Source organism: Capricornis sumatraensis, chromosome 11 (assembly GCF_032405125.1).
Source record: "Capricornis sumatraensis isolate serow.1 chromosome 11, serow.2, whole genome shotgun sequence".
Lineage (NCBI taxonomy): Eukaryota > Metazoa > Chordata > Mammalia > Artiodactyla > Bovidae > Capricornis > Capricornis sumatraensis.
Window position 1 is genome coordinate 91,211,725 of NC_091079.1, and position 25,776 is coordinate 91,237,500.

General features: G+C 38.8%; 1 protein-coding gene across 1 annotated transcript in view; it reads left to right on the plus strand.

Annotated features, from left to right (window-relative positions):
* Positions 1-25,061, plus strand: part of RUNX1T1 (RUNX1 partner transcriptional co-repressor 1) — a 149,923-nt gene extending 124,862 nt beyond the window's left edge. Inside the window, 3 exon segments of the mRNA XM_068983723.1 lie at positions 5,199-5,267; positions 10,417-10,607; positions 24,786-25,061. Of these exon segments, the coding sequence (XP_068839824.1) occupies positions 5,199-5,267; positions 10,417-10,607; positions 24,786-25,061 (536 nt within the window).
* Positions 25,062-25,776: the final 715 nt, after the last annotated feature.

Genomic DNA, 25,776 nt, shown 5'->3' on the forward strand with positions numbered 1-25,776 from the left:
TAGTACATTCTTAGGTATTTTTTTCATTTTGAAAGTATTTCCAAGCAGTAATTCTGTCTTAAATATAGTAAATCTATTGTACCTTTAGGACCCTAATTCATAACTGTAGAAAAATAGCTTGCTCACATCCAAAGGTATATATTTTTCAACTTCTGAACTGTCAGATTATAAAAGTCACAAGTTATTCACAATATATCTGCATACAAAAGTTTAGATTTTATGTACTTGTATTGATTCCTTTTAAATTACATCATGAAATTCGTTTCAAAGCAGTGCGTCTGCATTTATAACGTGAAGTGAATACTAAATTTTAAAAAGTCTACTGTATTTAGTATATTGGGCTAAAAAATATGCAACTACTAGTTAAATATATCCATCTTTGGGGAAAAAAGATGATTGCCTCCTATGGCATTACATGTTTTTATTGTTAAAGATGAACATCATAATGTAGTTCTTGGCTTCTAGGTTGGGTTGGGGTTTTGAACATAACACTGAGATTTCCGAATTTATTATCCTTTAAAACAAAAAATAAGTAGCATTTCTAAAGATGAACTCATTTAAACCTTCCTTTCTTTTGATGGTTTTTGTAATAGATATTTTCATGAACACTGCTTCATTCTGCCCACCACAGGATGATGGCCATAACATAGATGCTGCTAAGCTTTGAGCATTGCTGTCCTGGGTCATAGGAGGTCACACTGATTCTCCAAAGGCTGTCAACTCATCCCTCTATGCGTATTGATGGCGGCCCTCGCTTTCTCTAGTATCCATCTGTCCTAAGTTAGTGCATCTTCCATGTCTTGCATACATCCTAGATTGCTTTTTCTGTCTTTTCACCTTACCTCCACTTCAACTTTGTTTCCTCATTTCGTAGATGTATCTTCCGGAGGATCCCCTCTTCCTCTTCTTTCATCCCCAAGCAATTTGCATCCCAAAGCAAGCCAAACTTAATTTAGAAGGACTTTTCTATGATTTTTCCATCTTTCAATAGTTACACATGTATACATTTCACATTTTAAATCATCCTGTACAGACTCTTCTGTTTTCACTGCTATATTTTAGAACAACCATCCGTTTGATAGCAACTGATGTTTTATAGGTGGTCAATATTTGGTGGTTAAAAATTGACTTCTTTAGAATCTGAACCTTAGAATGTCTTGTACAAGTTTGTCTAGATTCGCCAAAAATCTAAGGAAAGTCTTGGGAGAGAAGTTGTCTCTTGTAATACTGATCAACATCAGGATTTGTTTTGTTTTTTCAAATTTAACTTTGCATATGTGTTCTCTTCTTGCTGCTACTTAATCAGAAGAGAAAATACTAAATGTATTACTCATTTGGTTTCTGTAGCTACTACAGTAGTATTTATCAGTATATGAAAAGAGATTCTGAGGAATACCTCTACTGACATCACTTCATTCTTCTTGTCAGTACACCTGGTGCTTAGCTTGGACACAGCAGCTTAGAATCGGAGGGGATATTGTAAAATATGTATACATATGTAAATAGTTGTGTATTATGTAAATTATTTGCCTTTATATTCTGCAGCTATTTTGAAAAAAAAAAACTTTCTTTTGGAAAATAGGATAGGATTAAGAAAACTTTTGCTTGATTGGAGTTGATATTTCTATCAGGATTCTAGGTCAGGTGGAGTTTGACTCTATGTGGATATGACATGTGTCACTGAGAATTATAGGGAGATGAAGCCAAGAAGGTGAAATACAGCACAAATTTCTGATGTGGTAAATGGATCCTCACGATCTATACCAGCTGTATAGCACACAGAAAGGTGGGTACACAGTTGACTCCAGTACAATAACTATCTTTGGAAAAATTGGGGGGCTATTTGTGAGGTTTAAATAAAATTCATAAAGGTATCATCTAAGAAGTTTGAAGACTTCCCATCAGGGTTCAGACAGTAAATTGCTAACAACAGAAATAACTTCTGTCCCTAGGTGATATGTACTGAGGGAGTAAAAATTTACTGGTGTACATTACTTAATCCAGGCCTCTTCAGTGTTTCTGTTTTATCTAAAGTTTTGTGCCCTTTTGTTTAAGTGCTTGGAGGGAAAAACAGCAACAACAACAAACTTTAAGGTGCTCTTTTCACCGTAATTTTTTTTATAAGGAAATAAATATACAGTCAGCCCTCCATATACACAGGTTCCATACCCATGGATTCAGCCAGCCACTCATCAAAAATTTTCAGAGGAAAAAAAAAATCTCAGAAAGTTCCCAAAGGCAAAACTTGAATTTGCCATGTGCTGGCAACTTTTAACAAAACATTTACATTGTATTGCATTAGGAATTATAAGTAATCTAGAAATGATTTAAAGTATAGAAAAGGATGTGTGTAGGTTATATACAAATACCATTTTTTTTAATCTAAATATAGTTGATTTACAGGTTGTATTAATTTCTGTAGTACGTCAGAGTGATACACACACACACACACACACACACACACACACACACTCTTTTTAAAATTCTTTCCCTTGTGCTTTAGCACAGATGACTGAACGTAGTTCCCTGTGCTGTAAGTAAGACCTTACTGTTTCTCCATTCTGTTTGCCTCTGCTATTCCCAAGCTCCCAGTCCACCCCTCTTCCACCAACCCTCCCCCTTGGTACCCTCGAGTCTGTTGTCTATGTCTGTGAGTCTGTTTCTGTTTCAGTCTTGGGCATATATCCAGATAAAACTGCAATTCAAAAAGATACATGCACCTCTGTGTTGCTATTCACCATACCATTCAATATAAGGGACTGAATATCCTCAGCTTTTGGTCTCCCTTCGGATACCAAAGGATGACTGTGTATCCATTCTCACTGGGCATCCTGCTAAATAATGAGAATGAAGAGAATCCCAACTAACATCTAATCAGAGTTTAGGATGTGCCATGGCAAATGCGCAGTAGGAAGTACCTCCTTGAGTCCTCACAGCAGCAGTCTCAAATGTGGCAGAATCGCTGGCACTTTACAGCTGTGGCAACTGAGACATGGAGAAGCTAACCTGCCCAGTATCACGGTGTCGTGGGGCAAAGCCAAGGTCCCTCATCTCTGGTCTTTAGACCTGGCTCTTCTCCTGTGCTGCCTAGTGCTGGTAATTAGTATTTGGATCACTTAGCATCATCTTGTTGCCTATAATAAAAACTGGCCATTTAGAAAAGTAATTTTTATAAAGTTATTACTCTTCCCTTAACCCCAATAATGAAAAAATACACCCCCCCATTTTTTTGCTACTGTGGAAAAGGCATTTTTTTTCCCTCTGTCTTCAGACTTTACAAATCTATTCGTATCCAATAAATTATTCTTAAGCCAAGGTTTATTTCTCCTGAAAATAAATGTCTAAGTAAATCTCTGTTTCACTGCGTCATGTGACTAAGTGTGAACTTGACTTCACTTTCTTTAAAATAGTGTGGAAGATAATCTTGACAGAGCTAATTACGCATGTCTCATTTCTTTGGAGTTGTATATGCATCAGACAGATTTATCAAGGTCTTTAACAAATGAAAATTCCTTAAATAAAAACATTTGAGTTTTCGTCATTTACTGTATAGAAATGAATGTGCACATGAGAATGTGTGGGTATTTCTAGTCCATTCAATTATCAAGTAGTCATTTAATTATAATGTAAACTTTCAAAAATTGTTTATATTTGGAATAATTTTAGACTTCTGAGAATATTGCAAAGATAGTACAGGGAGTTTCCATATGTCCTTCAGTAAACTATAACATTTTGATAATTCAGAATAGTTCTGGAAATTTTATGTTCTGGGCAACTGATAATCTATGTACCCTCAAGTGATTCTAAATATTCAAATGTGTCTAAGGCATTCAAATATAAAATGATATATACTTAGCTAATTTGATTGTGTTTTCTTATTCTGTAGCTCTGCAAAATATAGAAGAGTGGGCTGAATTTCTTTTGACCATCAACATACATTAGATAAAGTATTCTTTAAAAAGTCTGCTACTTAACATTTCTTATACATGTAAAGAAAACTTCAGTTATTTGAAATTTATCATGAGTTGAAAGATTGTTCAATTTATAAAAGTTAAAATGATATTTTTTCTTCCTCCAAACTTCTAAATATATAGAATTTTGTTTGAAAAATCCAGTATGGAAGAGGTTTAGAGCATATTTTAGCTATGGAAGACTGTATACACTTTATTTTTAAGCATGTATAAAAACATGAAAATAAGTATCATGTCATTTTCATGAACATGTTATTTGGAGGTTAGCATTCCTGTATCAACTTTATTATGATCTGTTTTCTCAAACTTTTAAAATTTGTGCAGCATAAAAGCACATTTCACTTATAGTGGAACTTCATATCCCCCCTTCACCCACCTCCCCCCCGGAAGCATGTCCTGCACTAGTTACAGTTGGTCAACTGGCTCTCTGTGAATCCATTCTAATGATTCTTTCTTGCTCCCATCCATGTCAAATCCATATAATCCAATTGTTGTGAGAATTTTTAATGCTCAGCAAGATTTTTTAAAGTAATTATGTGTGAGAACTGGTTAGCCATGGAGTCAGGCTCACTATGTATTGAAAGGTGGTAGAATCATAGCTGTGTGAAAATTATGTTACTCCAATATAATTTGACTTTCTACTCTCAATTTGACATAAAAAAAGAGAAAATTGGCAAATAAAATTTGCTTTCTTTAATAAAATATGTTCATAGAAATTCCCATACTTAGGGAGTGCTGGGAACAGTATTGTATAACATATTGTATAATGAAAAATTTGGGCTTCCCTGGGGGCTCAGATGGTAAAGAATCTGCCTACAATGCAGAAGACCTGGGTTTGATCCCTGGTTCAGGAAGATTCCCTGGAAAAGGGAATGGCAACCCTGGAATAGTGTTTCCAGTATTCTTGCCTGGAGAATTCCATGGACAGAAGAGCCTAGTGGGCTAGAGTCCATGGGGTTGCAAAGAGTCTGAGAGACTAACACACATAATGAAATGTTTAGAGTTGTTTTGGTTTTGAGCATATAAGCATTTATACCAGTGACATATTTTCCTTGAGCTCTGATGGCTGGTTTTCCTATTTTTACGTTTTGGAGTGAAAGTGTTTAAAAAACTGTGTTTCTGTAGAGAAGCCGAGATAGTGGGCGTTGCTTGCTCTCTCTGTGTGATGACATAACGGTGCTTACGGTGCTCTCCTCCCCTCTCCACCGGTTTCTATCCTCCTCGTAGATGCACATCGGGAGTTCCTTCACAGGCCTGCTTCTGGATATGTGCCAGAGGAGATCTGGAAGAAAGCTGGTAAGAATTGTTTAAAAACATGAGTTCAGTGTTCTGGCAGCTGTGTGCAGTTGTTAATGCAGTGATGTGAAGAATGACAAGAAAGGACTTTACCGCTAACAAGAACAGCAACAACAAAATAAACCCCCACACACACAAAATTTAAAAACCCTGATGAATATTCTTAAACCAGGCCTGATTAGAGCACAGAATAGTTTCTATTATATAGCATCTGCTAGTGCTACTGTAATGAGGGTCTGGTGATACCTCTGTTATAAACCCTATTTTCCAGGGGCTGTAATGATTTCAGGCTGGAAGGCTGAGGTTTCAGCTTGCATGCACTTTTTCCTTCCTGAAAATAAAGTCTGGTATTTTACTTTAGCCTTATCTTCTAATTTTTTTTAATTGAGCTAGCTATAATTGACATCTACCTTTTGAATTCTTTTAAAAAATATCACAGCAACTGGTTGAGGCACTCAGAAATTTTATGGTTACCAACATTTTTTAAAATTGATCATTTGTGCTAATATTCAATGACTAAAGCTAAAATAAATGACAAAGTTGCTAAATTTCTGTTTTCCTTTCCATGTATACTATCTAATTTTCATTAAGACATAACATTTTAAAGTAGCTTAAAGTTTCTGATGACTCATTGACTTACTGGCCTTAAAGAAATCAAATTTGGCAGAATCTTGGTGGAATACCAGTAAGTTGAGCCGAAACCTTATTTAAAAAAAAAAAAAAAAACTAAGATAAATTATAAGCCTATTTCATGACTTTAAAATGACATTGGAAACACATAAGGTGGCTTTGAGTTTCTATAACTCCAACTGTTAGTGTTTCCCTGATGGCTCAGTGGTCAAGAATCCACCTGCTAATACAGGAGATGCGGGTTCAGTCTGTGGGTTGGGAAGATGTCCTGGAGCATGAAATGGCAACTGACTCCAGTATTCTTGCCTGGGAAATCCCATGGACAGAGGAACCTGGCGGGCTATAGTCCCTGGGTTGCAAAGCAGTCGAGCATGACTTAGTGATTAAACAACTTCAACTGTTAAAATGGTTTGTCTGAGCTGAGAAACTGGAAAATGCTGTTTCTACAAACCATCAGACAGGTGTGGGGCAGTGAACCCCCAATCAAGGGGAAAAGGTTTTTTTTCCTACAGAAGATTTCAGTTTGGGTTTTAATTTGACCCAGCTATGTCTGTAGTTCTGTGCAACTTGGTGACTCCGGTCCCTTGAGTCTTATTTGAGTTTTGTGGGTTGTTTTTTTTTTTAATTTTCTAATAACTCTTTTGTAACAGTGATAAGATGTTTCAAAATCTGATAGTATTCTAGGCTTAGCAGCTTTACATGTCTAGTATACAAATCAGATAGAGCAATTCAGCCTAAAGGTTTAGGTTTATTTGTGTTGTGTTGTGTTGTGTTGTGTGTGTGTGTGTATCTATAGCCAGTCCGTATAGTCTTACCAGTTTTACCACATCGCCTCTAAGAAGATTTCCTACCAGGATAACAGTTATGGAATACTCCTAGGCTGTTAAAATGTGGTGAGTGCCACATAATCTAGAGAAAGAATTGCTATGTCTTCCTTCTGACCATTTTTCTTCTCCAATTTTGAGCTGTCAGTGCAACTTATTCCAATAAGAGGTACAAAGAATTGCCATTTTGGATGGCAGAAAGATGAATTTTTGTGTTGAGGAAAAGAGTCTCTGTATTTCCATTATTTATGTGTATTTGAGTTAAATCTTGATAGTTCATAAAGAAAAACTGACAGTGAAGTCTTGTGTAATCCAAATTCCTTCTGTGCTATTATCTGCTCAAGTCTTTGTTTGACTGCTATTAAGTGAGAGCAGATTTTTCTGAATATACTACCTTTGTTGGAAAGTCAACTTGAATAGCTATGCAAAAAGGAAATCCTACCATAAGTGGTAAGCAATTGGAAGCAGATTCAAAACAGCACTATGTATTTTGTGCTTAATCAGTTATTTTTTTAACTTGACATATTGTAATCTATTGAGTCCACTATTAATTTTTCTTCACTGTTTCGTGGATTTCTGAAACCAGTTCTAGGTATACGTTGCATTTTGGGTACTCTGAAAAGAGAGAAAGAGCAATACTTGTTTATGTAATGTCCATGCATTTTCTAAGAAGGGTTAACTCTTATCAAACCAATGTTTGGAATATTTATAAAATGTGCCTATCCATCTATATTAGGTCTTCAGTCTAAAACCTGACCTGGAAGTAATGTTCATTAAATTTGTACTTTTATCACAGTGATATCCCTAATCTGCTGCATAAAAACCATTTGGGAACAGTTTTCTATGGATAGCTGCTAAATTTTAAGGAGTAGTATATTGAGTCTTTGAACGACAGATGACAGTTTCATTTGGAAGTCTCAAATAAGTGCTTATCATATTTATCTTTATAGGCTTCTTAAAAAGCATTTCTAGTGTTCAAAATATCAAGGCATCCAATATGAGCAAAACACCAAAGGCAGAATGTGACAGCTATCTACATTCAGCCTGTTAAAATTTGAAAGTTTTTTCCCCAAGATTCTTTTTTTTTTGACAAAAGTATGTCTTTTCAATGAAACTATTATACATTATCTTTGTGACAAATATAGGTAAATAAAATCAAGTTTAAAGCATTTGAACAATATCAAATGCTAATATCAAACATCTAAAATTCAATGGACTGTAACCCAGGTGTCTTTCTGAGAAAATTATAATTTCAAAATTATATCCTGTCTTAAAAGTACACCATGTAATAATTTGTACCATTTTATTTTTAAATGACTTCAAACTTGCAGAAAAAGTTGCAGAAAATAGAATAAACAATCTCATGTACCTTTCTCCCAGTCTTCCCCTGTTTCACCATGTTTGCTTTGATGTCTTCTCTTTCTGTTTCCATCTTTCCTTCACTCTTTTTCTGTTTATGCATTATATATATTTTTCCCAGCAACTTCAGAGTAAGTTGCAGACGTGATATCTTCTTACCCTAAACGTTTTAGTGTGTATTTCCTAATAAGAACAAGGACATTCTCTTATATAACCACAGTATGGTTACCACAATCAGGATATTAACATTAAAACAATATAATTATTTAACCTATAGACCCTATTCAAAGTTTGCATGTGACCCTAATAATACAATTAATAACAAGATACATATTAAATATTTGGAATCCTAACAAATAATTGAAGGCCATATCACTTTTCCCCTAAAAGTAGTATTTTTAAAAGCAATAGCAAAGGTAGTAAAATACACTCTGAAGTTTAAAAGGTCTTTATAAACTTGGAGAAAGGCTACCATAAATATAGTTTTTAAATTGCAACTGTTTTCTTCAGTATATTTTTCAAACAATCAATGAGTGTTTGCTGTTGGTAATAAATATTCAAGCACCTTGTAAATGTCCTACCAATTCTCTTTGCTGATCTGTATATGCCTGTGGGATTAGAATAGGAATGCATAATTTAAATATAAATTGCCTGATTTGCATATACAATTAGTCAAGCTACAGCTTTGATCGTAAGCAAAAATTATTGTCCTGTATTACCACTTAGATAGAATTTTAATTCACCTTGAATATTCAAACCAAATTAGACCCTGACTATACAGTTAGAAGGGCAGTGCTTCCCTAGTGCCCCAAGTCTTTATGATAGGATAATAAAGGTATCATTTCACCTCCTGGTGAAGAAGGTGCTGCCAGCTCTGTGCAGTGCTCTGCTTCCATCCAGATTTGAAATGCATATCTTAAAGCAACCAAAAAATGCTGAACATATTTCAGTTAATATTTCCTGTCTGGATCTTTCCCTTTTAATTTAGTTTATAAAATCTAGCCGACAGTAATTACAGATGAGTGAGCTTCAGAAATAATCCTATAAAAAATGGTGGAGGCTACGAAAGTCATGAGTACTAATTAATAGTGGAGGGCTTCTCCTGATCCTCAAGTCATGAACTATGGAGGTGTGAAATAAAACACAGAAATTTTAAGAACTATAGGAGTATTTGTATCTCAACATTTTTAATCTGCAGTATAACATTTTTATTAGGAATCTGTTTTTAATTAAACAGAACATTTAATTAAGGTGCTTTTTAAGTGAGTGAAACAATTAAGTGCAAACACTTGAATGAAACGTCATAATTAGTTTTAATAGAGTGTTAATTGGTATGAGATTTGCCAAGTTAATAATTACTGCTTATTAAATTTTCAATTAATCATTGTCATTTTGCTTTGAATAAAGATGAAAATTAGATAAACTAATTCAGGGGGAGGATATTTTCCCTGTTAATTAGAACAGTTAATTTTTTTAAATGGAAATTACTTGTTTTAGTTGTCAATCTTATGTTGTACATTAGTCAAATCTTTGCACCCTTTCCACAGCCAGAAATAAAGAGCTAATTTGACACCTTGCAGGTTTGTAGTCGGGCCTGATTGTTTTGGCCTGCAGTATGATTCAATTATATTTGTCTAATGCAACAATTGGTTATGCAAAACTGCTTATATTTGATTCAGTAGATGGACTACAACTGAAAAATTTGGAAATGAGAAAATGATTTTTTTTTTAATCCCTATATATCCACATCACTCAGGAAATGACAGGAAAAAGAAAAGCTGGATCTTCCGTATGTTTCATCTTGGATTTTCTTTCAAAGGTCTGCATTGTTATGACACACCTTTTCATTACTGTATCTTTTACCAGCAAAACAAGTGTTTGCATATATATATGTGTGTCTGTAAAATCTATTCCCTTCTCTTTTCCTGAAAGCATTACCCATGGACTCCCTGTGTTCATATTTCATTGTGGCAAAACCCCTTCTTCTTCGTGGGTCTCAGTTTATGTAGACGGATTTCTTGTGGTGATTTTTGTCTTCTGACTACTGAAGTCTGATCTCAGGATCCTGTATGGAGCACTAGTCTGGTAGTCAAGTTATGGTGAGGCCACAGAAGTGTAAACGGTATTCCCAGGAGCGTAAATTAAAGGAACAAGGCTTCACCCTTTGCCTTTCCTAAATTTCCAGAACGTGAGTCTTTAGACATCTGGAAGACCCGCCCAGTCCGGGGCCGGGAGTCACGCGTGTCGTCTAGCGTTCTGTGGTGACGGGTCCGGAGCCCGGGCCGCACGCTAACAGAGCTTGTTCTCTTGTCCGGTCCCCCCTGCCCGGCCCGCAGAGGAGGCGGTCAACGAGGTGAAGCGGCAGGCCATGACCGAGCTGCAGAAGGCCGTGTCCGAGGCCGAGCGTAAGGCGCACGACATGATCACGTCAGAGCGCGCCAAGATGGAGCGCACGGTGGCCGAGGCCAAGCGGCAGGCGGCGGAGGACGCACTCGCCGTCATCAACCAGCAGGAGGACTCCAGCGAGGTGAGGCCCGCTGGGGGCGGCTCCTGGAGAGGCTTCCCGCTCCGCGGGTGGGTCTCGCGATAGCGGGAGGGGACGAGCCGAGGTGCATGTTGGGCCAGAGACTGACTTGTGTCTGAGGGGGACACTGGAGTGGTTCGGGGAGGCCTGGCACTTGAGAAATCGACCGAGAGCCGACCAACTATTGTGTTTGTTAAAAGACCTAAAAGAAAACCTGCCGCAAAAAGGTTTTTTAGCATATTTGGTGGGGAACAAATTCAAGTGAAAATCTTCCAACTTCCTAGCACTAGAGATTGAGAACTCTGCTCTGGGTGTGTATGTGTGTGGGTGTGTGGGTTAGTATATATCTGTGGTTTCCAAAAGGAAGGCAACCCGATTTAGGACAGAGACCCTGCCTAAGCTGTGTCGCCTGACGATATATTGCAGGCAGGGATCAAAGTTTTTCCTTAACTATTGGTTCTGAAGTCCAATACTAAACCAACTTTTGCATCAATTAAGAATTCCTAAGAGGTCGTCTGCACGGTCTGTTCTTGCACGGTATTTGTAATAACCATTAAGATGGTCATTTCATAAGCATCACATCACTGGCAGATGCGGTGTTACACGTTTTAGTGTTATTACAGTGTATTAGAACACACATACACAGCTAACCTAAATGGCTGAAGGATCACGGAGGTAACTAAAACACAGTGTCTAACAGGATGCCTTTTAAACAGAGACTGTAATGTCAGAGCAACATGATAATGCTTTATATTAATTAATACAGCACCCCAATCCCCAACCCAAAGTAACCCTAGAGAAGGACTGCCGTTGGCTTGTCACACCACGCTGAACTAGCAAAAGCGTATGCTGATAAATCAACGGTCCACTACAACACATATCTATAATTCATGAAGGAGAGTAAGAATTTAATTTGTACCAGGCTTCTCTGTAGATGAAAGACCCTATGGGAATTACTCGATACCCAGAGTTTCTATTTAATGTGTAGCAGATGAATAACAAGGGGACAAAAGGAATTGATTTTCAACCTTTGAAAGTTTCTCAGGAAAAGAGGGACAAAGGGAAGTTTTCTACCCTTTACCTCCTGATTTCCATTGTTTAATTAAACTAGATATGAATTCAATTTTATTGGCATCTTGTGGCTAAGACATTTAAGGACTTTGTTTAGTGTTTTTTTAAAAGAACATCTTATTACCATCTTTTGGACAGAATTTGTCCTGCCCTATTCAAGTTAGTGATACTGCGAGGCACAGTTGTTACCATCATTAAAACATTATCACTTTCATATAAACATTTTAGGGCTGTTATGCATTATAAGAATATTTTATAGGTCACTAAATTCTGAAGATAAATATCTTAGAGAAATTGAGAATTAAGTCTTTATATTTGGCTAACAGTGCTATCTCTTTAGTATCTATAATCTTTGTACCTTTATATCTAATATCCAGAAGAATATATGAACTTGACACCGGTATTTAGCATTATAAAAATCAGGTATATCAAGCAGTAGCTATAGATAGTAGATAGGATGAAATAACCTAGATATGAGTGGTGATCTAAAGTAACTGTTTTCTTTCTTTTTGGATGTCTTGAGAAACTGATTTTTAATATAGTACTACCCTAGTCTTCAGTGACATTTCTCAAGGATTTTAAAGTAGACTATGCTAGTAGACTTCCCTGGTGGGTCAGAGGTTAAAGTGTCTGCCTGGAATGCGGGAGACCTGGGTTCGATCCCTGGGTTGGGAAGATCCCCTGGAGAAGGAAATGGCAACCCACTCCAGTACTCTTGCCTGGAGAATCCCACGGAGGGAGGAGCCTGGTAGGCTACAGTCCACGGGGTCGCAAAGAGTTGGACACGACTGAGCAACTTCACTTCACTTCACTTCTATGCTAGTAGAAAAGGCTTGGAAGTCAGAGGGCCACATTTAATTTCTGGCTCCATAATTCTGTTATTTTGGAAACAAAACAAAACACTAAACCTCTACAAGCTTTGGATTTGTCATCTCATGTGGTGGCTACAACTCTGAGACAATCATTTTTAATCACATTGCAGGTGAAGAGGCTCCCTTGGCTAGTTGGCAGGATCCTCACTGGGGCTCTCAGCATACCACCCTCCTTACTTTGTTTCAGAGCAGTGAAATAAGGATTGTGAAGATATATTTGGGATACAGATAAAAAAAGGCAATTTTAATCAGATTTACTACTGTTATTCTTAAACCACAAGACCACTTTCAAGACTTGTGGGGGGTTGACCTCTTGAGGCATCAAGCCTTTTCTCAGCAAAAGTAATATAGACGTTTCCTAAGATGGAAGAGAGATTTCATTTGAATGAAGCCCAGACTCTTTCAGACTTGCACACATACACACACACACCCCAAACATACACACAAAGGGTTTAACCAAGGACTTGACAAAAAAAAGGGGGGGAGGTTAATCTATTAGTCATAAATTAATGCTGCTAATTCCCCTGAGGAATAATGGTGTCTGAGAACAATCTAAGTTGTATCATTTGCTCAATCTTAGCTTGAATTTGTAAGTAAATACTTTTCTTCCCTCTCAGAAACAGTTTACTTTTCATTTAAGATTGAGTACACAATTTGGAATCCAGCAATTATTTTCCTGCACCCTATTCTTTCCTCACATTAAAGAACGTACACCTTTTAGAAGAAATGACCTGACAAAAGTCACCCCAGCAGTGATGCTTAGAAGTCACTTCAAGTCTAGAAAATCATAGGCCCTTTCGGAACAGAGCCAGAACAGATCTGGTTTCCTTGGGCTTGAATAGAGTTCCCTTTCCTACTCCAACCTTACCATGGTTGGCCCCAGGATAGGGGACTCTGTTAGGTTAGGATGTCATGGCCCAGCTGATCTGCAGAGAAAGCAGTGTAGATGCTACTCAGAATTCTTACCTATATTTTTATATTCAGAGAGATTTCTTGAGTTTTAGCCATTTGACCTCAAATAAGATCCACATCCCCTTCATGGATCAGAGCCTTGACATGGCGAAAGGGCTTGTGTCACTCAGTGAAGCTAAGAGCCATGCTGTGAAGGGCCTCCCAAGATGGACGGGTCCTAGTGAAGAGTTCTGACATGGTCCACTGGAGAAAGAAACAGCAACCCAGTCCAGTATTCTTGCCTAGAAAACACCATGGAGTATATGAAAAGGCAGAAAGATATAGTACTGGAAGATGAGCCCTCCAGGTCATAAGGTGTCCAGTCTGCTACTGGGGAAGAGCAGAGAGCAATTACTAATAGCTCCAGTAAGAGTGACGCAGCTGGGCCAGGGTGGAAATGACCCTCAGCTGTGGATGTGTCGGGTGGGGAAAATAAAGTCTGATGCTGTGAAAAACAATTTTGCATAGGAATCTGGAATGTTTTGTCCATGAGTCAAGGTAAATTGGATGTGGCTAAGCAGAAGATGGCAAGACAGAACCTCAAATCTTAGGAGTAGATGAACTAAAATGGACACAAATGAGCAAATTTAATTCTGATGACCGTTATATCTACTACTGTGAGCAAGAACCCCTTAAAAGAAATGGAGTAGCCCTCAAGGTCAATGAAAGAGTCCAAAATGCAATACTTGGGCACAGTCTCTAAAAGGACAGAATGATCTCAGTTGCTTTCCAAGGCAAACCATTCAACATCACAGTAATCCAAGTCTGTACCCCAACCACTGATGCCAAAGAAACTAAAGTTGACTGATTTCTGTGAAGACCTACAACACAGCAAAAAATGATGTCCTTTTTGTCACAGGGGATTGAAATGCAAAAGTCAGAAGTCGAGAGGTAGCCTTAATAATAGGCAAGTTTGGCATTACTTTGCCAACAAAGGTCTGTCTAGTCAAGGCTATGGTTTTTTCAGTGGTCATGTATGGATATAAGAGTTGGACTGTGAAGAAAGCTGAGTGCCAAAGAATTGATGCTTTTGATCTGTGGTATTGGAGAAGACTCTTGAGAGTCCCTTGGACTGCAAAGAGATCCAACCAGTCCTTTCTAAAGGAGATCAGCCCTGGATGTTCTTTGGAAGGATTGAGGCTAAAGCTGAAACTCCAGTACTTTGGCCACCTCATGTGAAGAGTTGACTCATTGGAAAAGACTGATGCAGGGAGCGATTGGAGGCAGGAGGAGAAGGGGATGGCAGAGGATGAGATGGCTGGATGGCATCACTGGCTTGATGGACGTGAGTTTGAGTGAGCTCCAGGAGTTGGTGATGGACAGGGAGGCCTGGCGTGTTGCAATTCATGGGGTCGCAAAGAGTCAGACATGACTGAGCGACTGAACTGAACTGAACTTGGCCTTGGAGTACAAAGTGAAACAGGGCAAAGGCTAACAGAGTTTTGTCAAGAGAACATGTTAGTCATAGCAAACACCCTTTTCCAACAGCACAATTTGACTCTACACATGGACCTCACCAGATGGTCAATACCAAAATTAGATTGATTATGCTTTGCAGCCAAAGATGGAGAAGCTCTATAGAGTGAGCAAAATTAAGACCTGGAGCTGACTGTGGCTCAGATCCTGAGCCCTTACTACAAAATTCAGGCTTAAATTGAAGTAAGGAAAACCATCAGGTCATTCAGATATGACCTAAATCAAATCCTTTTTGATTATACAGGGTAGGTGATGAATAATTCAGGGGATTAGATCTGGTAGACAGAATGTCTGAAGAACTATGGACAGAGGTTCATTAAACTGTTCAGGAGGCAGTGACCAAAATTATCCCAAAGAAAAAGAAATGCAAGAAGGCAAAGTGGTTGTCTGAGGAGGCTTAATCATAACTGAGAGAAGAAGAGAAGCAAAAGGCGCAGGAGAAAGGGGAAGATATACTGAACTGAACGCAGAGTTCCAGAGAATAGCAAGGAGAGATAAGAAGGCCTTTTTAAAATGAACAATGCAAAGAAATAGAGGAAAGCAACAGACTGGGCAAGACTAGAGAACTCTTCAAGAAAATTGGAGATATCAAGGGAACATTTCGTGCAAGGATGGGCATTACAAAAGACAGAAACTGTAAGGACCTAACAGAAGCAGAAGAGATTAAGAAGAGATGGCAAGAATACATAGTGGAACTATACAAGAAAGGTCTTAATGATACAGATAATCACGATGGTGTGATCACTCAACTAGAGCCAGACATCCTGGAGTGTGAAGTCAAGTGGGCCTTAGAAAGCATTACTACAAACAAAGCTAGTGGAGATGATGAAATTCCAGCTGAGGTATTTCAAATCCTAAAAGTTGATGCTGTGAAAGTGCTGCACTCACTCAGTATGTCAACAAATGTGAAAAACTCAGCAGTGGCCACAAGACTGGAAGAGGTCAGTTTTCATTCCAATCCCAAAGAAGGGCAATGCCAAAGAATGTTCAAGCTACTGTACAATTATGCTCATTTTACATGCCATCAAGGTCATGCTTAAAATCCTTTAAGCTAGGCTTTGGCAATATGTCAACTGAGAATTTCCAGATGTACAGACTGGGTTTCAAAGAGGCAAAGGAACTGGGAATCAAATTGCCAACCTTGGCTGGATCATGGAGAAAGCAAGCGAGTTCCAGAGAAACATCTACTTCTGCTTCATTGACTATGTGAAAGCCTTTAATGTGTGGATCACAACAACTTGTGGAAAATTCTTAAAGAGATGGGAATATCAGACCACTTTACCTGTCTTCTGAGAAACCTGTATGCGGGTAAAGAAGCAACAGTTAGAACCTTACATAGAACAACTGACTGGTTCAGAGTTGGGAAAGGAGTACGTCAAGGCTGTATATTGTCACCCTACTCATTTAAATTCTATGCAGAGTACATCATGCGAAATGCTTGGCTGGGTGAAGCACAAACTGGAATCAAGATGGCCAGGAGAAATATCAACAGCCTCAGATATACAGATGATACCACTGTAATGACAGAAAGTGAAAAGGAACTAAAGAGCCTCTTGATGAAGGTGAGAGAGTGAAAAAGCTGGCTTGAAACTCGCCATTTAAAAAATGAAGGTCATGGCATGTAGTCCCACCACTTCTTGGCAAGTAGAAGAGGGGAAAGTGGAAGCAGTAACAGATTTTATTTTCATGGGCTCCAAAATCACTGCAGATGGTGACTGCATCCATGAAATTAAGACACGTGCTGCTTGGAAAGCTGTGACCAACCTAGATAGCATATTAAAAAGCAGGTTCATATAGTCAAAGCCAGAGTTTTTCCAGTAGTCATGTACAGATGTGAGAGTTGGAGCGTATAGAATTGAGCACCGAAGAATTGACGCTTTTGAACTGTAGTGCTGGGAAAAACTCTTGAAAGTTCCTTGGTCTGCAAGGAGATCAAAGCAGTCAACCTTATAGGAAATCAACCCTAAATATTTATTAGAAAGACTATTCCTGAAGCTTAACTGCAGTACTTTGGCCACCTGATATGAGGAGTCAACTCATTGGAAAATACCCTGATGCTGGGAAAGCTTGAAGTCAGAAGGAGAGGAGGACAGCAGACAATGAGATGGTTGGATAGTATCACGGACTCAATGGACATGAATTTGAGCAAGTCCTGTGAGATAGTGGAGCACAGAGGAACCTGGCGTCCTACACTCCATGGGGTCACAAAGAATTGGACACAACTTAGAGACTGAACAACAGCAACAAAGGTCCATATAGCACAGTGCTCCAGAAATTTTTGAATTGTTCTTTATTTGTTGAAATGAATAATTGGTCTAGCCATCATAGCAATTGATTGAAATTTGTATATATTCCCATTAAGGTAGGATCCATTGATTTTTCAATCTGTACCCAGAAATGAATGGATATTCTTTTAAAAACTCATGTTTATGACCTGTTATTTGATACATATTGCTCTAAATTATATTCATTTATGTGTTTATTCTGTCAATAACAAATTACTGAGCTTTTATTATACGGCAGGGATAGCACCAGGCAATGAAGGTACACAGGTCCCTACCTTTGTGTTCACTATAATTCATTAGAAGACTCAGATCACTAAATTATGAGTCTTCATGGACTTTAGTGCAAAGGCTTCTGGAAAGAAGTTTTGTTTCATCTGATACTTAAGGATAAGTCAGCAGCTATTCTGTAGCTACCCTCCACACACTATCCACGCCACCCCATATTGCCTCATCCATTCTCGAATTTCACTTTGGTTTATAGACTAGTAATAGTTATCACCAACCATATGAAAGTTACTGGACTGCTTAGGGAGACACAAGCAAATGACATTTTCTGTACTTTATCTCTTTAAGTGTATTACATGTTTCATCAAGAATGTAAAGCCAGAATTAGCATAAAATCAAAACAAAGGAAATTCATTGAATCTGGTCATCTTCAACTGTTTTTTTAAATATTCACTTCTAGTTCCTATCTGTAAACATATATAGTCTTTTTTTTTTCCAGTGAATATTGTTAGATTAGAACTATTTCAAAAGGAACATGCTGCAGCTTTTCTTTGAAATCCATAAGTTTTTCTGATTCAGGGATTCAAAGGACATGACTGGAATTGAGCCTCAAAGAGAGAGTCAATAATTGTGCTGTTCCAGTAGTTAGTTTTGTGTTGAAGCTATTAAAGTGCTATTTCACCACAGACTGAAGCAGTCTTTATTCATATTCCTAGGTAGGTGCAGAAATACACACGCTTATATTGGGCGGTTTTGTGGCCCTTAAGTAGAAACACTGATTGAACCTTCAGACTTGGTTTCCAGAACTTTCTGAGCCCTAATATTGTAAATCGGTAAATCTGAAAGGTTCATCTTTATTACCCCTCTAGAATTCATAGAGCCATTCCCAGTGGATCTTGTGCAGTGTGGCCCAGCCTCTGGGAATGGTCCCAGTGGACTCTAGCATGTAGCCACCACGAAGTCTCCCAACATGGCTCCTGGAAAAACCCTCACAATCTAATCAGCCCTGTTGATCCCCAGAAGAATCTGGAGCTTTCAGAGTAGGAGCTGATTCTATGTTAACTCAAGATTTTTGCTTATCTGTTTAATTTACTAAAAGGCCGGCTGTCTGAATCCATAGATGTTCATGGTGTAGTGGCTGGTCCATTGGGCCCGGAATGATCTGGAGTGATTCATCTCTTGGAACTTTGGTCTTCTCATCTGTAAAACTGGGATAATGTTTTTGTGACTTATCTAGGAAAGTGGATAATAGGTACAAGTAAGATAAGTAGAAATATTTTTTTATAAAATTCACCTTACAAACGAACAGTGTGAATATGTAAGAGAGAGACAAAAAAAATCAATTAAAAAGCTATTGTAACAGGAAGGGCAGGGAAGGAATTTCAATAATAACTGTGAGATTGGAAAGGAAGGGAGATCAGGGGAGAAGCAAGATCTGTCGGGTTTGGCTCTGAGAGGTTGTTGGGGAGTTTCCAATGAGATGACAAAGTCTTGGGCCTGATTGTTGCCAGTAACTGAAAAGGACCACGCCAGGGAGTCGAGTTTAGGGATTACTGACTCAGATAACAGGGGAGCATCCCGGTAGTGCTACAGAACAGGCATTTGAAAGGAAGAGAAGCTCACGAAAGAAATAAAGCCTGGAAGATGATTTAAGAGTCATTTTCTTACAACTAATAGTTAAAACCATGACTGAAAGGGAACGCATAGGGAGGAAAGTATATTTCTTTTCTTTATGCCAACTTCCCTCCTTGCCAAATATTTAGAGGGACATAAAAAAATAGAAGACAGAGAGGTTATAGTATAAGAAAAATAATTTTTGTTATCTCAAACCCAAAGTTAGGGAGACATGCCACAAGGAAAATTGTTTTTTAATTAAACAAAAATTTTTTTTGTCTGTGCCACATGGTATGTGGAATCTTGGTTCCCCAACCAAGGATGGAACCCAGGCTTCCTGCTTTGGGAGCATGGAGTCTTATTCACTGGACTGCAAGAAAGTCCCAGTGATGGATATTATCTTTAAAAAGGAGGAATGGGTAAATGGTCAGTAGTAAATCTTCAGAAAATCTGAGGGCAGTGAGGAAGGAGAAAAAGTAAGTGGCCACTAATGACATATTAGTGGAAGTAAGGACATGTTCTGTCTGTGTAGCTGTCAGTGTCCCTCAAGGGGAGGCACAGGACCATGAGCTTTCTGATTGTAAAGATTATGCCGTGCAAAGATGTATGTAGTCTCATTTGCTTTCAACCAGTGCCAAAAGGAGGAGGTGGTATTAGTTCCTGCCATTTATTCAGGATCCAATGAGCATCTGGACCCCTTAGTTAGCACTGATATCATCCTGAATAATCCTATAGTTATCCTTCCTACTTTATAGGTACTGCCACTCTAGGAGGTTAAGTACTTTGCTTGTGGTTCTAAAGCCACTAAGTGATATAGCTAGAAGTGAAAAACCAAGAAGGAACAACTCTGAAGCCACTCAAAATTGGAAGCCATTTCCATTACATACCATGATAATACTTTTTCTTTGGTTGCAACTTCCTGGTCCAACGTCTGTCAACGTTTACGGTTGCAGTGCCCTTCTAAAATTATTCCTGCCAAAACAGGTTATGAGAAAGATCTGCAATGGACAAAGTGTGGCATTTTAGAAAGAGTGGTTTGCAGTCCAAAGGCATGATGAATTAAACGTTGCCTGTGTAATTTCATAGATATGGAAGTTATTTGCTGTAAAAAGTTACTTACATTTTGGGAATTTCAGTTATAATCATTCTGCTTTATTCTTTGGCCATCACTTGTGTGCAAGGTTTTTTTGTTTTTTGTTTTTTGTTTTTTTTGAGAATTATAGGTGGATAAGAGCACAGAAACTTCTTAGGAGAAAATGTTTTGTTTCTTATAAAAGGAATTTCCAATGGTAAGAACCAGAAAAGCTATTATTTTGCTAGTAGGACAGAAAGACCATTCTCTCTGTATCTAAAACAACCAGATGAAGGAAATAATTTTGTTCATAGGAACAAAAAGATTGTTGATATGAGACAAGTGTCAGTAGTCTTTGACGTGCAGCAATGGCACCAAGAGCTTCAGTTCATCATTTCTATGTCCGTATGTAGCGTCAGTACGTTTATAAAGGGAGGGCTGTGTTCTGCCTCCTATTCTTCATCTGAGTCCTAGCCTAGCTTTGGAAAATGGCTGATTCTCAAGATAGGGAGGAAAAATATTCCTTATGATGAAAAAAGAATAATATCACAAATAAAGGAAGACTATAAAGTGCCATGGACTTTGGGAACAAAATTTGCTATGAAATGGTATTTTTGAGATGTCTATACTGTTATGCTAATTGTCACCAGAATCATTGCTTAAAAGACTGAAAGCAAAGCTCATCTATCTGAAAAATCAATGAAGAAAACAAGCAACCATTAGGAAGTACTAGCTTGAATATGAAAAGCACAAATTGAAAAATGTAAAGTTAGATGAAGCCATTGACCACCTTAACACCCTGCCTTTATGAATATACCCCTGGGTATCATACACAATTTGCAGTTTTCCACCTTTGTAAATGACAGAAAGCTTAGAAACTAAAAATGATTCAAATTTGATATAAAATTCTGCACCCATAAGTACTGATAAGATCCATGGTTCCCAGAAGTGATGGTTGAGAGACCAAGTGCCCCTGGTCAGGCATCAGTCTTAGAGGTATGGATTGCTGCTGTTGCTGCTGCTGCTGCTGCTAAGTCGCTTGAGTCGTGTCCAACTCTGTGTGACCCCATAGACAGCAGCCCACCAGTCTCTGCCACCCCTGGGATTCTCCAGGCAAGAACACTGGAGTGGGTTGCCATTTCCTTCTCCAATGCATGAAAGTGAAAAGTGAAAGTGAAATTGCTCAGTCGTGTCCGACTCTTCGCGACCCCATGGACTGCAGTCCACCAGGCTCCTGCGCCCATGGGATTTTCCAGGCAAGAGTACTGAAGTGGGTTGCCATTGCCTTCTCCAACAGGTATGGATTAGCTAACAGGAAATTTGGTAGAGCCACCCAGAAGGAATTAGTGGAAATTGCTTTGCCCGTTTTCTAATAACTTTATTTTAAAAATATTTTTTATTTATTTGACTGTGCTGAGTCTTAGTTGCAGCACACGGATTTTCAGTTTTCACTGTGGCATGCAAAAACTCTTTGTTCTCAGCAGGCGGTAGGGAACTCTATTTCATGTGGGATCCAGTTCCCTGACCAGGAATTGAACCTGGCCCCCTGCATTGGGAGCACATAGTCTTAGCCAGTGGACCGCCAGGGAAGTCCCTCTAATGAACTTTTAAAAAGGAATCTGCACTTTGGAGTTTTCCATTTGTTGAACACTTGAGCTAAAGTTCCCTACACATTCATTGCAATGCATTGTCAAGAGCAATAAAAAATAGGCAGGGTTTGTTTTTTTTTTTTTTTTCCCCCACCAACTTATTTGAATTACTCTTTTTTGCACCTTTCTAAAGTCATAGGTTGTTTTTTGTCTCAGCAGTGGGTGGTAAATGAATGGGATTGAACAACTTCAGAATGGGACTGGAGGTAAAAACTAGAGCCCTTGAATCCTGGATTAGAATCCAGAGATGCTCAGCAAAAAAGTCTCGTTTCCCAGCAGCTTTATAATCCAAAACATCTGTTTCTATATTTGGCATTGTTCCACTTTTTATTCTTAAAATTGTTCCCATCTTTCAAAACACTTTAAAAAATAAAGAAGTCCCCTTTCTGTCTCCTCTTTCCATTCCCCCACACATGCATTTGTAATTACCTGGTTTAGTCTGTGTGTTTAATCAACTTAAATTGAGACAGTTACCTACATCTGATTTCAATCTGAAGGAGCCATTGAGAACCAGGCAGTTACTGCCTTGTGTCTGCCAAGATGTGACTCTGCCAGGAAACGGATAGGACTTATACCAGGGTATTTCCTAAAGAAGCCATTTGACTCAGATTAGATGTTTAATTTCCTTAAAATATTGTTTTGGGTCTCAGTCTGGGTTCTCTAGTTGGGATTTTCTGATGTAAGTTAGGAATTTCACTTATTTCTGAGTTTGTTCCAGGATCCAGCTGGCATTATGCAAAATGCCTAAAGCTCAAGGAAGTAAACCACCCTGAGTGCTGAGTGTCATACCTCACTGCTCTGGAGGATGGACAGGCCCATGTTTGTTCAGGTCTTTGTGGCACCATAGTCCATGCGATAAGATTGAGTTAATTTTCAGAAAGAAGGGCTTCTGGTTATGGTCATGAAGCCTCTGATCAGAGGTACATATTTTTTGAGATATTTTCCCAGGAAAATTAAACTGCAGTAGAAAAAAATTACTTTGTTCTGGTATTGACTGTTAATTGTAATTCCATTTTTATTTATAACATTAGCATAGAAACCAAACTTCTAGATTTCCTTAGATATGTTCACTTGCAACACCTTCTACTGGCCAGACTTTGAGATCTTAAAGTTTTTATTTTTTCCTCTTCATTGGGCTGTCATTTCTGAGTGGTAAAGAAATATGAACACAGGACTGAGCTCTTTATAAAAGTTTTATGCTATCGTTCTTGAGTTTATAGGCTTCAAGGACTTGAAAGACTCTAAGAGCCCTTTATTTGTTAGCCAAATTAGGACGAATGCTAAAATTTCCTTAGCATATTTTGCACAGTGGTAAAAGCATACAGTCCAGGGTGATGAGCTGACATTCCACTGGGGCATTTTTAACAGGCTTATGAGCCCACCTGAACCCAAACCACCAGCATGCTGAAAGCAAAAATAATCGCAGGAAGCACAGTGGGGAGATTTTTTCATATCCACATAGATCGGGGCTTTAAAAAGCTATATTTTAATTGTGATAACAGCCACATGCTTTCAGCTGGTCGGGGTTACCAGATTACAGTCAGAGGTTTGTTTGGCAAGAAAATAAAACCAAGGAAAATAAAGAATAAAATGACGAACAGTACAGAGCTAAGATTTCTTGATAGAACATTGCACAATGGATGGTCTTGCCAAAGGAGGCACAAACATTTCAAGGAGGCTCCCTGAGTTTCCCCTCCTCCTAGAAGGGCCCTTAGGGCACTGTCATCGTCAATGTGGTTCCCGAAGCTCCCTCATTTCCCAGGATCTTCCCAGGCAGGGGCTTTTCCGTCTCTAGTGAGCCTGTGCCCAGCTTCATGGTGTGTTTATCTCAGAGGCAGCCTCATTTCTGCTTTTCTCACTTCTTGGAAAACACCCCTGGAGACTGGCAGTATTCTTGCTAGGGTGCTAGAACTCACTAGAGTTTTCAGTTTCCTCTGCTTTTCTGACTGCTCAGAGCTGCTGAGGTACAAATGAGCTTCAAAGGAACTCCATCAGCTGGAAAGCAGTATATGAAAATTGAAATGTTGTTTACCCAGTTTTAGTATTTCTGGTTTTTCAAAGCCAAATTAGGTGATCTGATTTATTGATTTCACAAATATTTATTGAGCACCTACAATATATATATATATATATCAGGTACTGGGTGCTTAGAATATATCAGAGAAAAAACAAACCAAGGATCCAATCTTGAGGGAGCTGAAGTTACAGGGGATTGTTTTGAGACTTTCCTACCATTTGGTTTTCAGGTACCGTAAATAACTAATTGCAGTGGGGGAGAACTGAATGCGTGCCCCAATCTTTCTGGTCTGTGCTGGAGCAGGGAATAAAATCCTCTGTCTAGTCCATTATATTCCTTTGAATCTAATAGCTCAGTTCGGTTGCTTAGTTGAGTCCAACTCTTTGCAACCCCATGGACTGCAGCACGCCAGACCTCCCTGTCCATCACCAACTCCCAGAGCTTGCTCAAACTCATGTCCATCAAGTCAGTGATGTCATCCAACCATCTCATCTTCTGTCGTCCCCAGATCATTCTCATAGTTCCTTTGTGGTTCCTGTTAGTGTCTAGAAAGAAGCTTCTCCAGGACTGGTGTCTTTGTATCTTTCCATGGTGGTATTCTCATTAGGAGAGGAAAAAATTCAGTTGTACCAGTTGTTAGTATGGATGAACAGAAAATTTATATGTGAGGATACTAAACCTAACAAGAAGGAATTTTACAGTGAAAATGGGAAAGAGTTTCAACCAGTTTGTGTAGCTGTCTTAAGAGTTTTTGAAGTCCGGGCAGTCACCACACCAAAGCCAACATCTCCAGTGTCTTCAGTGTGTGTACAAATACACACATGGATTTTTCATTCTCACCGTTCTTAAAAGTAAGGGGTGGGGGCATTCCTGCCTAGTTTGTTTCTCAGAGTTTGACCTGGTCCAGGTACTAATTGGAGATGTCACCCTTTTCTGCCTCCTCCCATAGAGTTGCTGGAATTGCGGCCGTAAAGCCAGCGAGACCTGCAGCGGCTGTAACACAGCCCGATACTGTGGCTCCTTTTGCCAGCACAAAGACTGGGAGAAGCACCACCACATCTGTGGACAGACCCTGCAGGCCCAGCAGCAGGGGGACACACCTGCCGTCAGCTCCTCCGTCACGCCCAACAGTGGGGCCGGGAGCCCCATGGACACACCACCAGCGGCCACCCCCAGGTCGACCACCCCAGGGACCCCTTCCACCATAGAGACGACACCTCGCTAGACGTGCACTCAGAACTGTCGGAGGAAAGACAACACAACCAACACGAAACCAATTCCTCATCCTCAGATGCTCAAAGTTGTTTTTTTTTTCCTTTTTTTGTTTTGTTTTGTTTTGTTTGTTTATAGACGAACTATCCTGTTTCAGTACTTTCAGCAAGAGAGAACCTAACTGTATCTTGAGGCGATCGTAAAACAGAAGGCCAGTAACGGGTCATAATGACTTATTGTGGATAACAAAGATTTCTTTTCCTTAGAGAACTGAAAAGAGAGCAGAGAATATAACATGAAATGATAGATTTGACCTCCTCCCTGTTATTTTCCAGTAGCTGGGATTTTAAACTAGATGACCTCATTAACCGATGCTTTACCAAACAGCAAACCAAGAGATTGCTAATTGCTGTTGAAAGCAAAAATGCTAATATTAAAAGTCACAATGTTCTTTATATCCAATAATGGAAAAAAAAAAAAGAAAGAGGAAAACCCTCAAGGGCATGAGCATTGGCTACAGCAGTAGACATTTTAACAAGAAGATGAATGGCGTCCGTGGGTTGCTAACTGAACTTTGAAGACCCGCTACATAACGCGCAGATGTGTAGCATATTGGAAGGAGACACAGATGTTCGGGTTTTTTTTCCTGTTTCTGAAAAGAAATAATAATATCCAGGTCAACAGAAGGAAAGATGAAAGATGATTTTGCAGTGGGATATGTGAACACA